Here is a 20052-nt window from a genome sequence, read left to right on the forward strand (position 1 = left end):
TCTTGGATGAAGCTGTCCCAACAGCAGACGTGTAACAGTACTCTGTTTTCTGGCAGCAAGTAAGGATGTCTTCTTGCCTTTTACAGGGTATGAAAGATGGCAATATTGAGAAGTCTGTATCTCTTAGTCAAATATTGCTTGTACGTAAATACTCCATTTTAGAAATCTGAAGTAAAGAGGTGATGAGTGGGAAGAGTCTGCAGTACATAGGCAGGGTTATATTTATGATGTTTCTTCCCGAATTCTTCCTGTTCCTCTCTTGCTGGAACTAAATTGTAATCATAATGAAAATAAACTGTAGGACACCAGATGTCAGAATGGATGGACAACTTAGTCAACTGTATCTATTAAACGATACATAGGAGATCTTAAAATAAAGTTGGTCACCAGGAAAGTTAATTACCTGACATCTCCTATAGTGAATTAAATCAGGACCCAGTAGTAGCTCTTTGCTTACATGCTACTTTTACCTGAGGTCTCCAAGTGCTGTTGCAAATTCTAGGGAAGAGAGGACTTTTAACAGCAGAGCAAGCTGAGTGTCTCGAAGCTGCCACTTGGAAGCTGATGTGAACCAGACATGTGTTTGAAGAACACAAGAGGAGTTTGAAATTGTCTAGACTTTTCTTCAAGCTTTCTCACTTAATTCTGTGCTCTTAATCAAAATTTGTACTCTTCTGAAAAGAGACATGGATAGTAGTCTGGTCAAAGTATGTGCTCAGGCTGAAGAGTGTGAACAAACTATGCTTTTTCGTTTTGTTTTTACTGACATGCGACTTCTTAAATCTTCCCCGTGTATTTCTATAGAAGTTTTATTTCAAGAGCAATTTAGAAAACTGAAGTACCACTTGTTTTTTTTCTTGTTAGTAAATACTTCTCAATTCTGTTTCTACAGCACTGATATCACCTGCAAAAAAAGAGGTCATCAGTGATCAACAGATTACGGCTCCAGCCACACAAACCAAACTGTCATCATGAAGCACTTCTTGAGGTAACTCTTCTTTATTTTTTCAAAAGTATTCAATTAACTTAAAATAGTTAAATAGTTACTGCTATGTTGCAGTGAGGTTAAGTGTCTTAGCTATTACCAGTAGTACAGAAGATGTAAACTAGTTTATGCTAGATTGCTTTCTGTTCACCTAGATTTCACTATTTAATTAAAGCTTTTTTAATTTAAAATTTCCTTCTCAGTTCTCTATAGAAGCAAAGAATGTGGGAACTGTCTCATGGGATTGGAGCAGTGATGTATCAAATCAGTAGTGCCTGATATGTCAGGAAAATAGGAGAAAAAGTAACACAGAACAGTGCTTGAAAAACGTTGCAGTTGCTTTTGTTTTTTTTCTTCCCAACTCTTGTCTGCTGTATGAATTTTTGGAGTGTTGTTTGGGAAAGCAGAGAAGGGGAGACGCTTGGTGAAGACGTGCAAGTGTTTTTGAGGCCAATTGTGCTCAACTCAGGAAGAAACGTCTATTGCTTGCTCTTACATATGACTTGCAGTTATTTCTCTATGAACCAGGTGTAGAATGGGGGACTTTCGGACACCAGCTGTAGGTGCAGAAAGCCCATGTTGTCTTTGTTCTGTAGTCAGTGGAGAGAGTTCAGCACTCCTAGAAGCTATCACACATCAAGAGCTTAATTTGTGCATAAACCAAAGAAATTATATTCTGTCTGGATGGGAAAAACCTTTTCGAGAGGGCTGAAGCATATGCTTCTGTATAGAGCATCTGTCACTATATTTTTCTATCTTTTTAGACTGTTTATAGCAAGGAATCTTATACACTGTGGATATCAGCATCGTTACCTCTAGGCTGATCATCTGTAATGATTTTGCTGCCAAACCAGCCTTGGCTTAAGCATTTCTGTGCAGTGTTTGGGTCAGTTTCCTTTAGTATCTTGAGCCAGATGCAAAAGTACTCTGTAAGCAGGATACACACAGGTTAAAAGTATTTGCTAACACCCACAAAAGACAGCTAAGATTTAATGAGCAATTAGGCTAAGTGTTAGTGTGCTCCCCACCCTGATAAGCTCCAGTCAGGAGGGAAAGGATTGGCCCCTGCAGCTCCGTGGCCCAGATCCTGGATATTCCCAGGTCTTCCACCAACTCCATTGATAATGGTCCAGTGACCTGATGGTTCACAACTAGCTTAGCTAATATCACTGCCGTGTTTTTTCCCTTTACAAAACTTAAAAAAATGTGTCTCATAGTACATTTCTAACACAAAGTCCAGCCATTGAGACGATAAAAAGATACAAGAAGATACATGTTGTGCCATGTAGTAAGACTGCTTTTAATCAACTGAAGTCCTACAGCATTTGAACAATTGCAAAACTTCAAAATAAGTCCTAAATTAAATTGCTTGCTTGTGCAGTCTCATTTCTCAATATGAATTACTTTCTCTAATCCTGCATTTCCCAGGACTGTGTTGCACATCTGAATAGCAAAGAAAGGGGCTGTGCTTACACACGTCGGGTACTTTGACATCTAGATCTTTTGTAAGAATATAATTTTTAGACTGGGGGATCTTTAATGTAACAGAATTGGCTTTTCATCTACCTGCTTTCAACAGCTGCTGCTTTCCAGGGAAAGGAGAAGATTTTTCTTTTTTTTTTTTTTCTTTTTTTTTTAAAACAGACAGTACAGTACTTGAAATAACTAAATCCCTAAATTCAGGGGAGTGCTGTTGGCCAGCAAACTACAGGACTCTTATGCTCGTATTTCTCCATCCAAGGTGATGTCTAAATGAAAAGGGGTTTTAGGTTGTTCTAGGTTTATTTTCTTTCTCAACCTGCTCTGATATGAATTATTCCTAAAGCCTGAAATATTACTTATGAAATAATAAAACCATCTTTCAGTGAAATATTTCACTTTTCAGTGCTTTGTTTTTTTGTAAAGGGGTTTTGAGGAGTCTGTCAGTGACACTTCCACTTTGACTGTAACTTATCTTAAACATCTGAAATAATAACAACTTGGAAAATCCACTGTAGCAGACACTTAGGTTTTTTCAATAAAACCTAGAAACTTGACACTTTCTCTTGATCTACTGCAAAACAGTCTGTAAGCACTAGCAGATTTTAAGCATAAGTTCTGTCTTACTGGAGTCACATCAGATAAAATGAAAATGAAGTCGGCAAAAAGCAAAAGCAGGGAAAGTGTGGAAAGCTGCTGTTAAAAACTACTCTTATGTCTTCCTTAGTTGCCACGGTGACTTGCTTTCATGTCTAAATGGAGAGATAAGGTGGATTTCAGTTGTCAAGTCTGCAAAGGCACAGAGTGAAAAAAATTTCTTGTGTTTTAAAGGAGCTAATAGCAGGTTTGCCTATGTCAGAAACAGTGATTGGTACGTTACTACTTGGTTGACCTTGTATACAGACTGTAAGTTATACAAATAAACCAAAGATAGTCAAGTTAATTGGCTTCTAACAGGGTAGTATCACTTGCTTACTCGCCTATTTGGGCAGCTTGTCATCCTTAACTAACTTGTGCGTCCTTGACTTCTTAAGCTGTAATCAGAATTCTCAGGAAGGAAATATTGATGTGTAATGTTTTCCTCTCTGAGCTGAGTATGTCCTTCAGGAAAAATAGTTGTGTGAGAGTCTTTCCTATTCATAAGACCTAAAACAAGACACACAGGAAAGAAAACAATATGTAATAGATGCAGTGGCTTTTGTTTCATTCTTTTAAACTAGTGGATTTGGGGGCTTTATTTGTTGGTTTTTGCTTGCTTTTTTCCCACCATTTTAAGTCCAGTCACTAGCATTGGGTATCTCATTGAAGTTTTCATTTTACCCAAAGCATTTGTTCTGTTTGTTACTAGCTCTGAAAATACTAAGGTTCTAAAATTAGCGGGGGGGGAAATAAGCACCTTCTATGTTATTAGTTTTAAAAATGTTACACAGTAATTAACCTCTGCTTCCTTTCATGGCAATGAAATACCGTATGTTGCATTATACAAACATCTTGCTATTTAGGTGAACATGCCTTACACAGGAAAGGGCTTCACAGAAATATTGGACAACTTTGGAAACCTTTCTCAATCTTCCTTCTGCCTATTTATCATGGAGAAGGCTGGCCTAGAACCAGTCTGGCTTTTTATTTAAAGGTGAAAATTTCATGAAATTGTGATGACATACTGTCATTGGAGAGAGATGAAAATTCTAGTAACCACCACGTTTGCCATTCCCGTCACACTGACAGAACATCAGTTTGGCTAGTCAAGGGCAAACCTTGTAATCCCGTGTTGAGAACCACTTCTGTCCTTTCCTTTGTAAAGTCAGGGTGTGAAACAACGTGCTCAGTTCTATCTGTTGCTTGCTCTTTTACCGCAGGCAGGGCAGCACATGCTGTGGAGAATAGAAGTGTTGTGAGTGCAGCGGTGGTACTCTTATTTTGTGCTCTTTTGGGCTCTAAATTTCTCTGTCTTGCAAGGATCCTACTGGTTGTAGAACCCTCTTTCTTCATCCATGCCCTCATGGAAGAGAGATCTCCGGCATCTCTGCTGAGCCCCATTATTGCCGATATGGATCGGTTGCTTGCTTGGTTTTGCAGGGTTCGTGATAGTCCTTGGAAGGTACTGATTGCCTAATTCTTTTTTTGGTTGAAGCTGTTCTTGGCAGAAAATTAGAGATGAGAAGCAGAGTGACATACAGCAGGGAAAATATGAAAAAGAAGCAGAAGAGCAAGGAAGAAGGAGTGGTGAAATAAATGCGTATACCAGCCCTTATCTGATGTTTGCTAATTACACAGAAGAAAACTGCTTTTCTGTGGCACATGAGGCTGTTGTGGTAGCTTTAAGCACTCAGTAGTATTCTGTAAGTATCTTCCAGACATGCAAGGGAGTACTTATTTATTTCAGAATATTTTTTTTGTTTTGATTTTTTTTTTTTCTTTCTTTCTTGGAACCCAAGTAACAAGTACATTTTTCTGTAGCATTAATCTCAGAGTTCAGTGACCCTTTCTGTGATCCAAGTTGGGAGAACTATGCTGGGTCGCATTGGTATTGCTCAGGAGCTAACAGGTAGCTTCTGATGTCCAAGTGATTGACATCAACGACTGGGAACATGTAATCCTGACTTCTCGTGGGAGGTTGGCTGCATGTGTTTCCACTCATACAGCATCCTTGGCAACTGCCTGTTGGTTGGGCCTGTGTACGTTAGCATCTTATGTAGTTTTTTCTTTGTTTTACCTGAATAAATGTTCATATGAACTCTTGTAATGTATTTTGCGTGTACAAACACAAAACCTGTATGTCCATACAGCTGCATGTAATACAGGAGGAGAAGGAGCTTGTATTGGGATGGGGAGGAGTAGAGAGCAAGTCTCTGAGGAACACTTTAGTTTCTGCCGTACTTCTGTTCTTAAAGCTCACCTCAGGATCTGAAGTATTGCTGTACATGACTACACAAGTTACTGGTGAAACACAATATTTTCTGTGCTGAGAAAACCTGCAAAGGCAAGCTGGGGTGGGGGGGGAAACAGCACAAAAACAGAGAAGAGAAGAGCGGAGAGGAGGTTTGGAATTGGACTCTGAAACAAACCAGAAGTTATTGCCACTGTGCTGTAGTCAGACAGACAGCTCACACTACACTTCCGTGTGGGTTCTTGTTCAAGATGCACTATGTTTTTGTTTTGTAGCTGCCAGTGTCTCCACTTTGCTTACATGAACTGAAGTGCATAGCAGCTAGCATACAACTTGTCTTATTTAATCACCAGTGTGCTTTTATTACAGGACTTCTCCAAGCAAGAACTCCCTTTTATAGAGGACAACTCTTTGGAAAAAAAACAAACAAACAAACTTGTGTTGCTTTTTATGCTGTTCATGTTACAAATGGAAGATTTCAACTGTTGTAAGCTTGAGATGGATGAGTAGTAGAAAATTGAAGGTATCCACAAAGGATGACTTTCTTCTATTAGCTACCTAGTCAAAACTAGTGTTTGTTTGCTTTATTAGTAATAGCTGCTAAGTATATTTTAATGAATCACAGATACAGTGTTTGCTTGCTGTAGTGATGTATTTTGTAGATGCATTTTTATTAGTTAACTTTTGTGCAAACCACCACCAAAGCAAAACTTTAGTGGGGAAGGTGGTTGCAACCATTTAATTCTACCCCATTTAGAGGTTTTTCCTTTGATTTGCAAATCTGTCGAGTCTAATGGCAGCAAGATATAATTCAAATACACCTAACACCTTCCCCCTGCCCTCTGAAACTTATCCACATCACACAATACAGTAAGAAACAAGGTTTTGAGTAATGAAATAGATTGTGATGTTTCAGCCCTGAAGGCAATTAAGTGTAGGCATCAGCTTTCTTAAAAGACGTGTGGTCTTATGGGAGCTATCTTGTTCATTAGAAAGAAGTCTTACATGGGCTGTTACATGAAGTTAAGTGAGTCTGTCTTCCCTTCTTTCATATAAATGGGCTCTTTGGGTTGCTCCAATAGAGACCTAACCTTTGGGAAAAAAAGCAGGCCAGAAGTAAGGAACTAATTTCTACTACAAATGTGTGGTGAAAACACAGAACTTTGTTTTACCACACTCCACCTTCCAGTTTGGCATTGATCTCTTGTATTCATTTGTCTGGACCTTCAGCCTGAGTACAGAGCCGGGGTGTGCTGAGAAGGCTGAGGGACGGCTATAGGTTGTTTTTTGGATTCTTCAGGGGTGATGGACTAGTCAAATCTGTGAAGGCTGATATTAAATGTCTAGTAGAAAAACAAAATGCCCAATGCTAGCCTGTGAAGTTTTTCAGGCAACTATTAAACGCTGCAATTGGAGTCATTAGTTGACTTTATATGAGACTGACTCTTTAATTGGCTTACACTACTGACTGTTGGAAACTTAAAGAATGTCTCCTTTGCTGATGATAGACTTGCCTTTTTTGTAACTGGTCTTGTTCTTAATACTGAAGGTGATCACCTGCTGTGAAGCACATGCAAACTCCTCACAGTAGTGTGTTCTGGCACTCTTGTGGGGAAGGGGGGCCCCAAATATTTCAGTGTCAGCAGCTGAAACTTTTTTGTTTGTCAAAAACTTGATTCCAGTGTGGGAGTGATTCCTCATTCTTCAGGTTTCACTTTGTGTCTAAAATAGAGGCTTCCTGTTGCATAAAGACAAGGGGGTTGCCTGCATGCAGGCGTTTGGGAGTGTTAAGTGAATTAACAAAAAGTGTGAAGATAAAGTGGATGCTTTTAAAGCGTGTTAAATACTCGTGTGGATGCTCTCTATTTAGGCCTAAAATGTCTTTAGTTCCCTTAGCTTAATCCTCCTTCAAAGGAGATTAAGCTAAAGTGAACATAAAGCAGATTAAACTCCTGTGTGGACATTAACCTATCTTCCCTTCCCTGAATGTCCTTCTACACCATGCCCTTCAGGATGTTTTTAGAAAGTGATGGAGCTCTTTAAGCTTTATTAAAGTTATAACTGATTTGAGTATCTGGAATTCAGTATTTCAGAATAACCACTGCACTCCATTGAAAAGGATAATATAGAGTCTCCTAATAAATAAATGTCCTTTGAAAGCATCAGCAGCATGTGAGGGATATAATGGGCTAATGATGAACACACATACAGACAGGCTTAGAACATAATGGACCAAATTCTTTTTGACCATTTAATGGCAAGCTAGCATATCAAAGCTGTATTGATGTTTTCCCATAATACAATCATAAAATATAATCACAGAGAGCTTGAGGTTGGAAGGGACCTCTGTAGGTCATCTAGTTCACCCCTCCTGCTCTGGCAGGGCCACCTAAAGCCAGTTGCCCAGAACTGTGTCCAGATGGCAATGTTCCTGCTGTCAGATCTTTGTGACTTGCCTTTTCTGAGATGTGCTTCTGAACCCAAGGACCCTGGGTAGATCCTGCCCTACCCCTCAAATCCCAGTGCACCCCACGGGGGTAACAGTTGAATAACATGGCAGGATCTGTGCCTTTATAGCTGCGGAAACAAGAAAGCTAAATTGTGTCCAAATACGTTGTAGCCCATGGAATCTGGTTTTGGGCTGTATTACATAACTGTGGTAGCAAAATGTGGGCTTTGGTAGCAGCTGCAATTATAACAAACTTTAAAATCGAGTGTTTCTCATGTACGCAGCCTTTTTCCGGCTTTCGTGGGATCACAGGATAGTTCAGGCTGGGAGGGACCTCAGCAAGTCTCTGGTCCAACCTCCTGTGCGCAGCAGGTCAGCTCTGAGGTCACACTGGGCTGCTCAAGGCTTTTTGACTCAGGGTTTAAAGTCTCTGAGGAGGGAGACTGCACAGTCTCTCTGGGCAACCTGTGCCATTACCTGACTGTCCTCATGGGGAAAAAGCTGCTTCTTATATCTAGACTGAGTCTCTTATGTTTCAGTTTGACTGTTGTTCCTTGGCTTCCTGCCCTGTACCGCAGTGAAGGACCCAGCTCTGTCTCCTCCATGATCTTCCCACAGGCACTGGGGGCTGCTGTTAGGTCCCCCTGAAGCTCTGCTCCAAGCGGAACAAGCCCAGCTCTCCCAGCCTCTCCTTGCAGGGCTTGTGCTCCAGCTCTACCATCTTGGGGCCTTCCACTGAAACCCATCCAGTTTGTCAAAGTCTGTCTTGTATCACTGGGGCTCAAAACTGCATGCAGTATCTAAATAAGGGCTTTTTTGGCTTATTGTCTGTTCTGTGCTTTGAGAAATTGTGCAGCATCAGTGGTGTATAAAAGCTGATATTGGGAAGAACTGCCAGTCCTCAGGACAGGTTCTTAAACACCTTCTCTCCGGAAGGAGGGAAGCTTTGGTTTCCTTAATTGTCACTCGGGGACCTGACAGGAGTGTTGATTCATGTTTGCCAGGATAACCAGCCACTCTGCTTGGAGCAGCTGGGTGCAGAGGCAAAGCTAAGCCAGGGTATGGTGGCTCCCTGGATCCTCAGCAGCCATGATAGCAGGGTGAGCTGTGCTTCCTTCTCATGTAGTCCTGTTTCCCCAAAGCATTCATAAGAACTATATGGCCTTTTATTTTAGGGAGGCAAAGAGCTTTCTAGAAATACTGTTTTGAGAACGATGGAGCTGATTTGTTTTGTGCTTCCAGTTACGATGCTTTGTGTGTGGTTTTTTTTTTTGTTGTTGTTGTTGGGTGAGACTAAAAAACATGATTTAACACCGGGATAAAAGTTTGCAGTGCAAATGCTGGTTTTGCTTTAAAGGTGACCTCAGGCTATGGGAATTTGGGGTGAGGAAGTATCTTCTGTTTGGGTGGTGACCTTGTTGAAACAAACTCTGCTCAAGACTCTTATTTCCAGGCTTCTTTTTTTTGCCAGGATGTTTGTCCAGGTATGCCTGTACTTCTACTGCAAATGCTTGTGGCGCTGCCTGAAATTCGTGGTCAGGAAGCTAACAGGTCGCTGTGAATTGCAAAGGATCTGTTACAATACCAAACCTGGAGCTGCCAGAACTATGAAAATAGGTAACTGCAAAATACGTAGTTCTGCATGCCTTTGTACCTTTCTGCGTGTGCTAAAAATAGCATGACTTAATTCTTATAAATAAATATATTGTTAAATGAATCCAATATAAACTTAGCTTGTCTGACTTGATGCTTTCAAATACTGTTCTCTTACAGAGGCATCACTGAAAGGTTCAAAAAGTAAGGTGAGTGAAAGATACCACCATTCACCTTTTATATTGTGTCCTGTGCAGTTGGTTTGTTCAGTATGTTGTTTGCTGGCCACAAAAAAATCACTTTAGGGTTTGATTTGATTTTTGCATTAAATTCATCTTCTACTGAAGAGGGTCTTGTGTCTGCAATAGCAGGTGGTCTTGCAAAGTCAGGGAGAGTGCCCTGTACTCCAGGGGCAGGTACACTGTGGCACTGATGGAATTAAGGGGGCAACAGGTCATGGTGGAGGTGACAATGGTGATGTGTTGTAATTTGGGATTTCTTGGCTTGATTCCTCATCCTGTCCTAGAATTTCTGTAATCTGCAGTCAGTCACTTACACACTTTACACCTCAAGGCTTTTTTGTCTGGAAAGCAGGGATAAAAGGGGCCAAAGGCAGCAGTACTTAGATAGCCAAGACACCTTTGTTCTCTGCTCTCCTTTTAAATACATCAATGGAGCCTCTGTCATGTCTTCCTTTCGCTGCAGCACTGGTTGTGCTAACCTAAATTCTTCTCATAAAGCATTTGTGTATATGTTAAATAGCATCATTCAGCCGTTCATTTCTCTTTGGTATGAAAATCAGTGATGTTGAAAAATTTACCTCAGCATCAGCAAAAACGATGTTGCGTAGTTCATAGTTCAGCACAGTGCTTCCAAATACACTTCTAGCACAAACAGAAAGGCAGAATCTTATTTAAAAACTTGCATTTAAGCAATCGTATAGGTTTGAGACAAAGCACCAGAAAGTTCGACCTCTTTAATTTTTTGGAAGGCACACTGATTTTTTTGAATACTGAACTTCCAGGGACATCTCTACAAAGTGCAATGACATGCAAGAGAAAGGAAAAATGTTTTGCTGTGGTACTGCAACGTGTTGGGAGAGGGGGTGTCAAATGAAGGCTAGGAATTCCAGTTTAATTAGGCAGATGGTCTGAAGCTGCTTCTTGATCAAAGGCTTCAGTGCAGATTATCTTCACTGGCAGCTGCTGCAGAAATGCAATAGACTGAGTGTAAGGGCATGGGGAAGTAGGGTTGAACAGACTGGAAATGAGTGTGTGTATATATATATACATTAAATTGGATCCTCTGGGCTCTAAAAGCTTTTGGGTATCAAATTTGTGTTACCTTCTATAGAGTAATAGCTTTCATAAGAATTAATATGTGTTTAAAACCTCTTTTTAGCGTCTGCAAACTTCAGTAAGTGTTCACCCTGATGCTATTGAAAAAACTATAGATGACATCATGGAGCTGAAAAGGATTAATCCAGATATAAATCCACAGTAAGTTCATGGTTTCCCTACAAAACAAATGGGAATTATTGATTTATTTTTTTTTCAGTGCCCAGGTCCATGGAGAACTGGTTCTCCATATTTATTGTGGCACGCAATTTGAAGATGAATTCTGTCTCTCAGCATAGAACTACAGCTTAAGCTTTTCTGTCAAAAAGCTGATGGAAAAATGAATGATCTTTAATGGTGACTGTAATAGGCAAGTCCTGGTTCTCTTTATCTAGCTGCTTCCTGAATCATGCTGTCTTAGTATATTGTTGATGCATTGATTTATGGGGGCCACTTCCCCAGGGATAAAATACCACCAAAGCAGGTGGTCCTGGCAGTGACAGTAATGGCTTCTTACCAAGGCTGTATGCGGTCTTTTGAGCAGAGAAGAAATCATCCCGTTGTCACTGATATAAATGGTATGCTGGTTTACATTTTAAAACTGCTTTGAATTATCCAAACACAAATTTTAAGGATACAACACAGCTGATACATGTTAGTGGTAAGAAGAGACTGACAACAAACCATTAAACCTACACGCGTGGATTTCAAGAGTAAGTGGTAATACTTTTGTGGTTGCCTTACCTCTTGGTCAGGAATCGGTGGGAGAAATGTTGAGGGCTGCATTATTCAGGTGATCAGTCTGAGGTTCACTCCTCATCCCAAATTTGAAATAGATGTACATAATCAAAAATGGGCATCCATACATTGATAGCTACTTTTCTTTAAGGGGTCAGCGGCATCAACTGGTAAGGTGATCTCAAGATCTTGCTGCAACAATAAAAAAACAAAAGCTCAGTTGGAAAAATATAAATGTTTTGGTCTCATTACAGTCATGATGCCCAAGCCCTACCCCCCAGTGAAAAGGACAGTAATAGGGTAGTTTTAAAATGAGGCTTCACTGATCATAAAGGAAACAGAGCACATGGGGTGTCTCTCTGACTTGAGAGACAACTCTTGTGGACCTGACCACTGTCCACCTGGATTAAAAAATGGTGACCCAACCATTAAAGATGGGAAGAAAAAAGAGAAACAAAACAAAGAGGACACCTCCTTCTCATAGAGCCCTATGAAGTTCTTCTAGGAGTGGGTCCAGGGCTTTTCCAGGGGTGTCAGTTCACAGGACCTTGCCCACATGACCTTCAAAGGGAGGGTGATGAAAGAGCAGCTGCTTCAAGTGGATGCGAGGCCATGCTGAGAGGCTGCCCATCTGAGGAGGGTGTCACAGCTCTGGTACTCTTGTCTTGCACAGGATGCTGATAGCTGAAATTCAGAACAACAAAAAATCAGCGATGGCAAAATTAGTGAGGGTGACATATGAGGAAAAACTGCAGGATGTAAATGTGCACGGCTTAGAGCCTGGCCCATGGACATCGGTAACTGCAGTGTTAGCAATCAGGCTGATTCAACTCACTTCTCAGTGTTGGACCCTTGGGTAACTGGGTGGAATAATTCCAAGAAAAAACAAGGAATTCATTAAAATAGAGTTTTGTGTGACGCCAGAGATCACCATCTGATTCTCCTCATGGCATTGCCTTTGGCCTATAAAGAAATGCTGTCTTCCAGAACAGAGAGAGCGAGCAGAGGTGCAAATGAGTTCTCTTTGATTGAATCAGGCCCCTGAACCTTAAGTTATACTTTGAGTGATCTGGCTCTAATATTTAAAACAAACAAAAAACCCAAATCCCTGAAGTATTTTTTTTATTTAATCCAGGTGGTGTTCATATACTTAGCACAGAAAAAAATGCTAAATTGTTTTTGGACTCAAAACCTTGAGCTCAGCATTTTACAGGACTGAGTCTTTCATCCCGTTCCCCCCCCCCCCCCCAATCTGGTGAAATATCTTTTCAAAACAGTGAGGAATGGAGGCCTGGGATGTACAGGGTGGTGCCACATACATAGAAACACACCCTGCCACTAAATTGCCCCTTATATTAAATTAATCATAGTTCTGCTAAACTTTAAGAATCTGCACTGAAGTTTTACATGCCAGCCATTTACTTTGTGCTAAAGTCTTCTGGAGAAATTTAAGCAAAAGCAGGTCAGCCATTTCTTTAGACAGGATTAAGGAAAATCCACTGGCTTGCCTACTCTTGAACATTAAAAAAAAAAAAACAACAAACAAACAAACAAAAAAACCCAACCAACCAAACAAAAACAAACCCAAAACAAACAAAAAAACCCCTCACCAACCTGCATCCAGACTGCCTTGTTCGGAAGCTCTGGCCTTCCCTTGCGTAGTAGAGACTTGAAATCTCCTGGGGTAAGGACAAGGGGACACGTGTCATACTCTATGTGTTTCTGCAAATCTGTAGGCAGTCATTTCTGTTAATGTAGCATCTTTGCAGAGCTGAACTTGCATCCCGGGGGGTTTGCAATGAGCTGTTCTTGAAGGCTGTGGGCTGCGGTGACCTGAAGAGGAGGAGGCCCACAGTAATTTCCCTTTGTTGATGCCCCTGAGATAAGGATGTAAATTTAGTGGTGGGAGCAAGTAGATTGAATAACCAGGTGGTGACACGTGCAGTCTACACTAATTATGGAAGGAGCCTATGAAATACTCCCAGTTTTGGACTCCTCTCCATCTCGTGGAGCACATGGAGCTGAGTCTGGTGGGGGTGCAAGACCGGGCAGGTTGCTCCTGTGCTCTGAGAACTGCCACCACCAGCACAAGGGTGGCAGGGAGAAGGTGTGGGGCATCTGCCGCTCGCTCGCTCCCATCCTCTGTTTGGCAAGGAGGTGAGCAAAAGCTTTATGAAAGGGAAAGTGGGGAAACTAATTCCACCCTCCCCACCCCAAATAACATTGCACAGAGCATTTGACTGGCTTTAGATAAAGTGCAAACGTGGCTTGCTTTATACGTGTTGCGCAACTTGGCACTTAAAAATGTATTTTATTTTTCTTAATATAAAATTGTTCTGCTTTGCCAGTCTGCGGTGTTCTGCTCCAAACTATTCTGAGATTATAGAGTAGTTAAAAACATTATGGTTGTGGTTTTGTGATGTACTACAGCAATTCACATGCAGTCTTGTCAGGCTTTTCAGCTTTCTTTGAAATGCAGCCTTTTTGTAAAACTGTAGGGTAAAGCAAGTGAAGCATGTAGAAAAAAAAAAAAAACAGCAAAGGAGGGAAAACGCTGCAGAGGTTATTCTGAAAGGGTTATAGCCACAAATAACACGAAATTGCAGCAAGAGCAATGGCTTAATGATGACATCTCTGATTCTTTAGATTAATCTCAAAAGATAAGCAGTGAAAATCCTTCTGCTCAGAAAATTTAACAGTGTTAGGGAATAAACAAAATGTTTCAGTATATTGACCAAGACAAATCAGGAACCTGCGCAGCTTAATATCAGTGCAGCCTGTGTTCCACAAAGGAATGAGGGTACAGATTTTGCTGTGGCCTCCAAATTCATACTAGGCATTCAGATAATTTCAGACATTATTAAAAATTAAAGGGTTTATTCCCATATATGTATATCTAAATATTCTTATGAGTGCAGCAGCTGTGTACTGCATAACTTGTATTTAATATTATAAAATCTCAACCTAAAACTGTGAATAAGCTGTTGTAACTTAAAGCCTTGGAAGCCACATGTTTGATAGGGTTTGGGGGGTTATTTTTTATTATGGTTTTTGGCGGTTTTTTTCCTTTTTGGTGCATTGTTTTGTTTTGGTTTTTTTTTGTTAGTGATGCATCAGGAAATGTAAAAAGGAAATGTAAAATCTGCATTGTAACAAAAAGAGAGCCATTATGGTGATTCTTAACATCAGACACGAAAAAAAAAAGCTGCCTCAAGGCAGATCTTTGAACTATATTGCTTTGGGTTTTTGGCTTCTTTATGCTAGCTTTTGTGGCAGGAAAGCAAAATGAATATTTTTAGCTTTTTGCTGAGTTTCCTGTCCCTCTCGTCCCTTTTAAGTTCACACGCCTGGTCTCAGGGCATTGTTTGAGAAGCTGCCATTTGAATGAGAGGAAAGATTCAGTGATGCGCTTGTTGCAGGCATTGATATTTCAATGTGAAAACTCACTGTTCAAAGTTTTAGAAAATCCCAAATGTTATCAACTAAGGAAGGCACTAAATAAGACTATGCATTTCACAAGGCCTTGTTTAATGTAATATTGATCTCTTGGAAATTCTCACATTGCAATTAATGTGTTAGACTACCAATTCATTGATGTAAAATTACTAATGTGAATTAAATAGGTATGTACGCAGTAGTGCTGTTTCATGGCTATACACGATTGAGTTGGATTATGTGGCTCCTTTCCCCTCGTCAGGTTGGGAGTATCTCTTCAGGCATGCCTGCTGCAGATTGTGGGGTACAGAAATCTGATTGCAGAGGTTGAAAAGCTGCGCAGAGAGCCGTACGATTCAGAGAATCCGCAACATGAGGAAATGCTTCTGAAGGTAGGTGCTTAAGAGATGCTTAGAGGGCATCCTTTATTCATGTGAGCTCCAAGCAGCCTGGTTTATAAACCTGTTTAAAACAGCGAGAGATATTGTCGCCTTCCTCCATCATGTACCTGTTTTTAAGGTAAGGCTGTATAGCATGTTAATTTGGTCTGGATGTAAGACCTGCCAAGCAAGCAGCTCACTCCCTGTTGACGAATGCACTTCCCTTGGCTGGACTATATCCAGGCAGTGGATGATACCCAGCTTTTACTAGAGATAACAGCTCTGTGCTACGAGCTCTGGAAAAATAACCCTACTTCAGTATACCTTTCTTCAACACGCGAAGGGTAATTTTATCTCTTAACCAGAACATCCTTTTTTTTTTTTCTTCAGTTTCTTCTATTTTTGAAGACCTTATCTGTGTATCCCAATAGCAAACCTCTAGCTTTCATTGTATGAGATGGAAGGGTGGGAGAGGATGACTTAAACATTTATCTTTACTAAATACATTTTCACGTGAAAACAAAATGAAACCAGTCTTTAGATAATGCATGCAGAGTGTTGAAAACCATACCAAATGGGTTTTACTTACTTCGTGCTTTCAGGAAAGCCTTGCATTGGAGCAAGGAATAAAAGTATTTTTTCAGGAAGATGATCTTGAAACCATAACCACAGGGAGAGTTAGAGAGCTTTTATATTAGAAAGGAATTGAGGAGAGAAAAAAGGGGGTGGAACATAGTCTAATAGCAAGTCCCAGTATTTCTTCTGATCCTGTTTCTGACCATAGCTAGTGCAAGATGCTTCAGAGAAATGGCAACAGAAGAGTGATAATGAGCTTATCTACAAGCCAAATGCCTCCTTACAGAATCTACAGAGGTCTTATAAACACATATCACCTGTTTGGAAATTTTTTTTTTAATTTATTTTGAACAAAAATATTGAAAACTTAAGCACTACCTGTGCTTCCCCCATCGACTTTGGCTGGGATTTTTACAGCACATGATGATGAAGCTGTCTTCCACGCTGTAGCCTGCAGTGTAGTGCTTTCCACAAGTTACAGTGGGAGTTTCTGGAAATTTTACTTTAGTTACTTGGGCTTCCAGGTACTTTCAGAAATCCCAGTAGGCATCTTACATAGTCACCTAGGGATGCAAATAACTATTTCTAAAAAATGTGTCAAATGGTCAAAGACTTCCCATAGATGTCTGGAAAGCTGTCTTTAAGGTTGGCTCCTTGTTGGGAGGTGGGAGTCTTGCTGAGGAGGAGTCAGAACTAGAGCTGCCCCTGCAGGAGTGCTTTAGCCCCCAGGTAGGTTGAGGCAGATGGACTCTTTCTGTTCAACTCCTGCCCCTGTGCAGCCAAAAGTGCAAATTTCTGGAGTGGAACGGGCTTTAACTAAAAGGACACAGATTTTTACCTAGTGAGGAAGCCTGTGTCTTGGAGGTGGGAGGTCCAGCCTACTATGTTGGGCCCTGAAAATACCAGATACCTGGCTGCAGGTTTAACCAAGGGCCTTTAACTACAGGAAAGCATTCCTAAATACATTGGGCATCTACATTGCCCGCAGAGCAAGAAGTTGGGTCTGAGGATGGGATCACAGGTGAGAAGCACCAAAGAGCTGGCTGTGGTCTCCTCCCCAGCCACCCAGCCTGTGAGGGCAAGGTCCTGGTTCTTGGATGCTTCTGAGAATCCTGTCAGCAATGATGCGTAGTTATGTAAATGCTTTAAAAACATAACTGTGTGAGAATAAAAGCAGAACAGAAACTGAGTGTTTGTCAGAGGGGGGGATTAAACAGTGCAGCTTACACTGTAAAATTCAAAATGTTGACGAGAGTATCAGTTTCACCATCTGCCTCCAGTGTAACCTGCGTATTAACACGTGTTGTACAGCAGGCATTTTGCTTTTGCATATTCTCATGTCAAACGTAAATATGTCCAAGCGTTTAATTTGGTTTCCAACCCGCGCTAGGGAAGAATAGTCTGGTCGGTTTTTATTCCTTCTAGGTATTCTGCTAAGTGATCTCTGCAATGGGTAATGCAAGTTCCTAATGTCTATTATTTATTCATGTTTACCAGGAGGCCACTTTATCAATGAGAGAAAGATTAACTTAATGTGATTGAACTAATGAATAATACTGTATTTACTGTCGATGGATGAACAAGAAAGCAAATATGACTTAAACAATGATGCTTTATGCAGTCATTACAAAGTGAAATCATTAAAGTTTCAACCTTCCTAAGGCACTTCATTTTAAATGCAGATAGAATTGCTAAAATTAATACAATTTCTGAGTTGTTTATTTGGGAAATGTGCATACAGCTCTTTCCCTTAGGTAGGCTTTGTCTAAGTGCATTTCTTGAGTCCCTACTCACCAATTCATGGTTTATGGAGAACACCTGATTTCTTAATACGCTTTTGAATGGGTGAGTTTGTGATATGGTGTGTGAGGTGTGCGGAAAGGTATGTATTTTTCAGACATGTCTGTTTAGGCTGCTTTTAGGTGCCTAGCAACATGATATTTAGGCACTAAAGTGGCTGGACCAATGCAACTAGGTGGATTTATTCCAGCTGAGGATCTGGCATGTTAAATCAATTTATCCTTTTTTTTTTTTTTTTGTGCGAGATCAATGAATGATTCACCCCTTAGTTAAATATGAAGGTGGCATACACTATTCTTGTGTGGATTTTTAATTTTTTTTTTTTTTTTTTTATGTCCTCCAATTTGCTTTTCAGCACTGTGGTAGCCAAGTCAGCACTCCTGATTTATAAGCCTTCCAGAGGCTTGCAAAAGATGCCGGAGAAAAGATTGCTGCAGAGCCTCAGGGACCTGTGGGCTGATTGCCTGCTGCTCTGTCAGTGATTTACAACCACATTCCAGCCCATTCCTGTCTCTGTGCTTATGGAGTCAGGTGCTAGTTTGATGCACAAAGCGTGAACAAAATGAGTCCTTGTGTGAGACGTTATAGCAGCTGCAGATAAGGTCGGAAGGGCCTTGTAGGGCTGAAACATCTGCGATATTTAAGAGTGGTTTGGGATTTCCCCCTCCTCACCCCTGGGAATTTCGTTTGCTCTTATGTTTGTGTTGCTGGGATAACAATGCCGTGATGCTACACGAGAAATTAACTTGGTTGAAAAAGAAGAAAAAGCCATAGTAATGTGTGGAAGTTTAATTATATTTTATCTGTAATCTTCCTAGTTGTGGAAATGCTTGAAGCCCAATTCACCACTGAAAGCTAGGATTTCGAAGCAGTGGTGTGAAATTGGTTTCCAAGGTGACGATCCTAAAACAGACTTTAGAGGGATGGGTCTCCTGGGCTTATATAACTTGGTGTAAGTATCTTCCTCTGTAGATGGATTTATGTGTGTCTGAAGTCATGAAAAGCAGCATTACTTAAAGATTTTTAGCAAGTGTCTGGGAATAATTTATAAAAGTGTTACAGACTTCATATCAAAAATTGAAAGAATTTATTTTCTAGCCCAACTTTTGGGGGGTTTCTCTTCTGGAAGGGCTCTCCTTTTTTTGAGTATTCCTAATTCAGTTTGGTAATACTACTTGCTAAGCCCTTTTTTTTTTTTTTTTTTTTTTTTTTAGTTTCTCTGTGACACAGTAAGTTAACACTCTCTTCCCCTGAGAAAGGGAGGGTTATGTTACTGCCCAGCTTTCTTGCTTGGGAGTTTCATGCTGAATTCAAGGTAAAACACTTGAAATGCAGCCACTGATGGTAGACTTCTGTAGTTGTACGACTACTTCAATTTCTGTCAATACCCAAAATTTAGCAGTGAGTTTACATCGCTATTCCCTTCTGCCTTATGCGCACCAGGTGTTGGTTCCATATCTGTGGCTGGTTATTTGGGAACTGATCAATACCTGTTATTTCCTCCAGCCCTTATATCTGCTGCAGGTAGTTACATAACTTAAAAACATTTGGTAAAATAATCTCTCCCTATGAAGGGAAAAAGAAATATTTTCTGCTTTTACAGATTGAAGAACACAAACCATCCATATGTTGTTCTCTAGCAAAGCTCAGTGGAGGATCTGGACTCTTGACTCTGGCTTTTAACTTCCATTGGAGATGAATCCCTACCATGTATTTCATTTCTTAATCTCCTGCGATCGCTCTTGTCTTGCTTAATGAATCTGCCAGATCAAGAAGCCTGAACTGCTTTGCTTTGAGCTCAGCAGTCAACATGCTCTAGTAATAATGAACAACTGATTTTCTGTAGGGTGGGTAGAAAGACAGCTCTGGTAATGCCCATTCACTAAGCACTTATAGGGTTGCATTTGTAATTTGAGGCTGCTTTTCTCTTTCATTTTGGGGGTCTGAGTGGCAGTTTAATGAATTAACACGTTAAATGCTACTTATACTGCTTAACACATGTAGTCACCTTAAAAAGTATGTGTATGGACAGTGTAGCATGATTTAAGATGCTTTTTTTGTTGTGTTTCTTTAACAATTCACCTTAAATACATATATCTGCAGGTATTTTGCCGAATGGGACACTGAGATAGCTCAGCAAGTTCTCTCTGATTCTCTTCACCCTAAATACAGGTAACGCTTCAGATAAGAAAAAATGACTTGAGAGCACTGTGCTGGCTGGTGATTTGGGGAGGGGGCTGGTTTTATTTTTCTTTTTGTTGGGCACACACTTGGGTATTGCCATATGCTATCTGTTTTCAAGTACTGATCCTGAAAACTGATCCAATTCAAGAGACAAACTTGTATACTGAATCTTAGAAATAGTTAAACTTAGTGTTAAATGTTTTCAC

The 20052-nt window shown here is 40.4% G+C and overlaps 1 protein-coding gene across 3 annotated transcripts in view; it reads left to right on the forward strand.

Annotated features, from left to right (window-relative positions):
- The window catches only part of ELMOD1 (ELMO domain containing 1), a 44996-nt gene that overhangs the window by 15851 nt on the left and 9093 nt on the right, over nt 1-20052 (forward strand). For all 3 annotated transcript variants that reach the window (XM_063330333.1, XM_063330352.1, XM_063330343.1), the window contains exons 2-8: nt 893-988; nt 9275-9420; nt 9577-9605; nt 10798-10895; nt 15169-15298; nt 18481-18614; nt 19766-19834. In XM_063330333.1, coding sequence (XP_063186403.1) covers nt 972-988; nt 9275-9420; nt 9577-9605; nt 10798-10895; nt 15169-15298; nt 18481-18614; nt 19766-19834 — 623 coding nt within the window. In that variant the 5' untranslated portion in view covers nt 893-971. The remainder of the gene's footprint in view (nt 1-892; nt 989-9274; nt 9421-9576; nt 9606-10797; nt 10896-15168; nt 15299-18480; nt 18615-19765; nt 19835-20052) is intronic.

Source organism: Chroicocephalus ridibundus, chromosome 1, assembly GCF_963924245.1.
Source record: "Chroicocephalus ridibundus chromosome 1, bChrRid1.1, whole genome shotgun sequence".
Classification (NCBI taxonomy): Eukaryota; Metazoa; Chordata; class Aves; order Charadriiformes; family Laridae; genus Chroicocephalus; species Chroicocephalus ridibundus.